We start from the raw sequence: 733 nt of genomic DNA on the forward strand, positions 1-733 counted from the left end.
CGGGGGTTTGGGGCCGCCCGGGCCCGGGCCCATGGGGCCACGGTTCTGACTGAGGCCCATGCCGGGTGGCGGAGAGCGGAAGTCATGGAGGCCGCCTCGGCCACCTCCTCCTCCGCGCCGGTGGAAGCCGCCACCGCCACCGCCACGACTCCGGAACCGATCCCGAGACATGTCCGTGGTCAAGGGGCGGTCGAGGCAGAAGCGAAGAAGACGTTCAGGGAACGTGGAGGCCACCTTGCTTCGTACAAAATGGCGGATGACACAGGCGGCGCGCCGCCTTTGTCCTCTGCTTATATGGGCCAGGTTGGCACGGCACCGCCCATACCTTGATCGACAGCTCCAATAGCCAATTGCGAGAGCGGTACTTGATGACTCTTAGTTACGAACGGAAAATCTCTTTTATTGGCTGCGAGGTGAGAGGCGGGAGGCATCCGGAGGCTGAGGTTTCCAGTTGGCAAATGAGCGGAGAAGGCATAAGCCGAACGTCACTGTGATTTGCTGGGACAAATTTGAATGAGCATGCCAAGGCTATTTTCCCGTGAAAGCGGATAACGGAGGGCTCTATCAGCTCCTGGGAAAAAGAGTTAGAGGTCTCTTCTTTCTTGATTTCCTCAAGAAACTGTCTTTGCCCAGAGAAACAGATTTTCTCCTGTTCAAAGTTACAAACTGGATGCCTACGATCTATTCCTGTGCGGGGCCAATGAAATTAGAATTTTACTAATTTCAAGCGCAC

The 733-nt window shown here is 56.1% G+C and overlaps 1 protein-coding gene across 1 annotated transcript in view; it reads right to left on the reverse strand.

Annotated features, from left to right (window-relative positions):
- Positions 1–289, reverse strand: part of Sfpq (splicing factor proline/glutamine-rich) — a gene marked incomplete in the record, with an annotated part of 15,856 nt that extends 15,567 nt beyond the window's left edge. The window contains 1 exon segment of the mRNA XM_005395311.2: positions 1–289. Within this exon segment, the coding sequence (XP_005395368.2) occupies positions 1–171 (171 nt within the window).
- Positions 290–733: the final 444 nt, after the last annotated feature.

Source organism: Chinchilla lanigera, unplaced genomic scaffold (assembly GCF_000276665.1).
Source record: "Chinchilla lanigera isolate Chin_1 unplaced genomic scaffold, ChiLan1.0 scaffold00051, whole genome shotgun sequence".
In the NCBI taxonomy this organism is placed as follows: domain Eukaryota; kingdom Metazoa; phylum Chordata; class Mammalia; order Rodentia; family Chinchillidae; genus Chinchilla; species Chinchilla lanigera.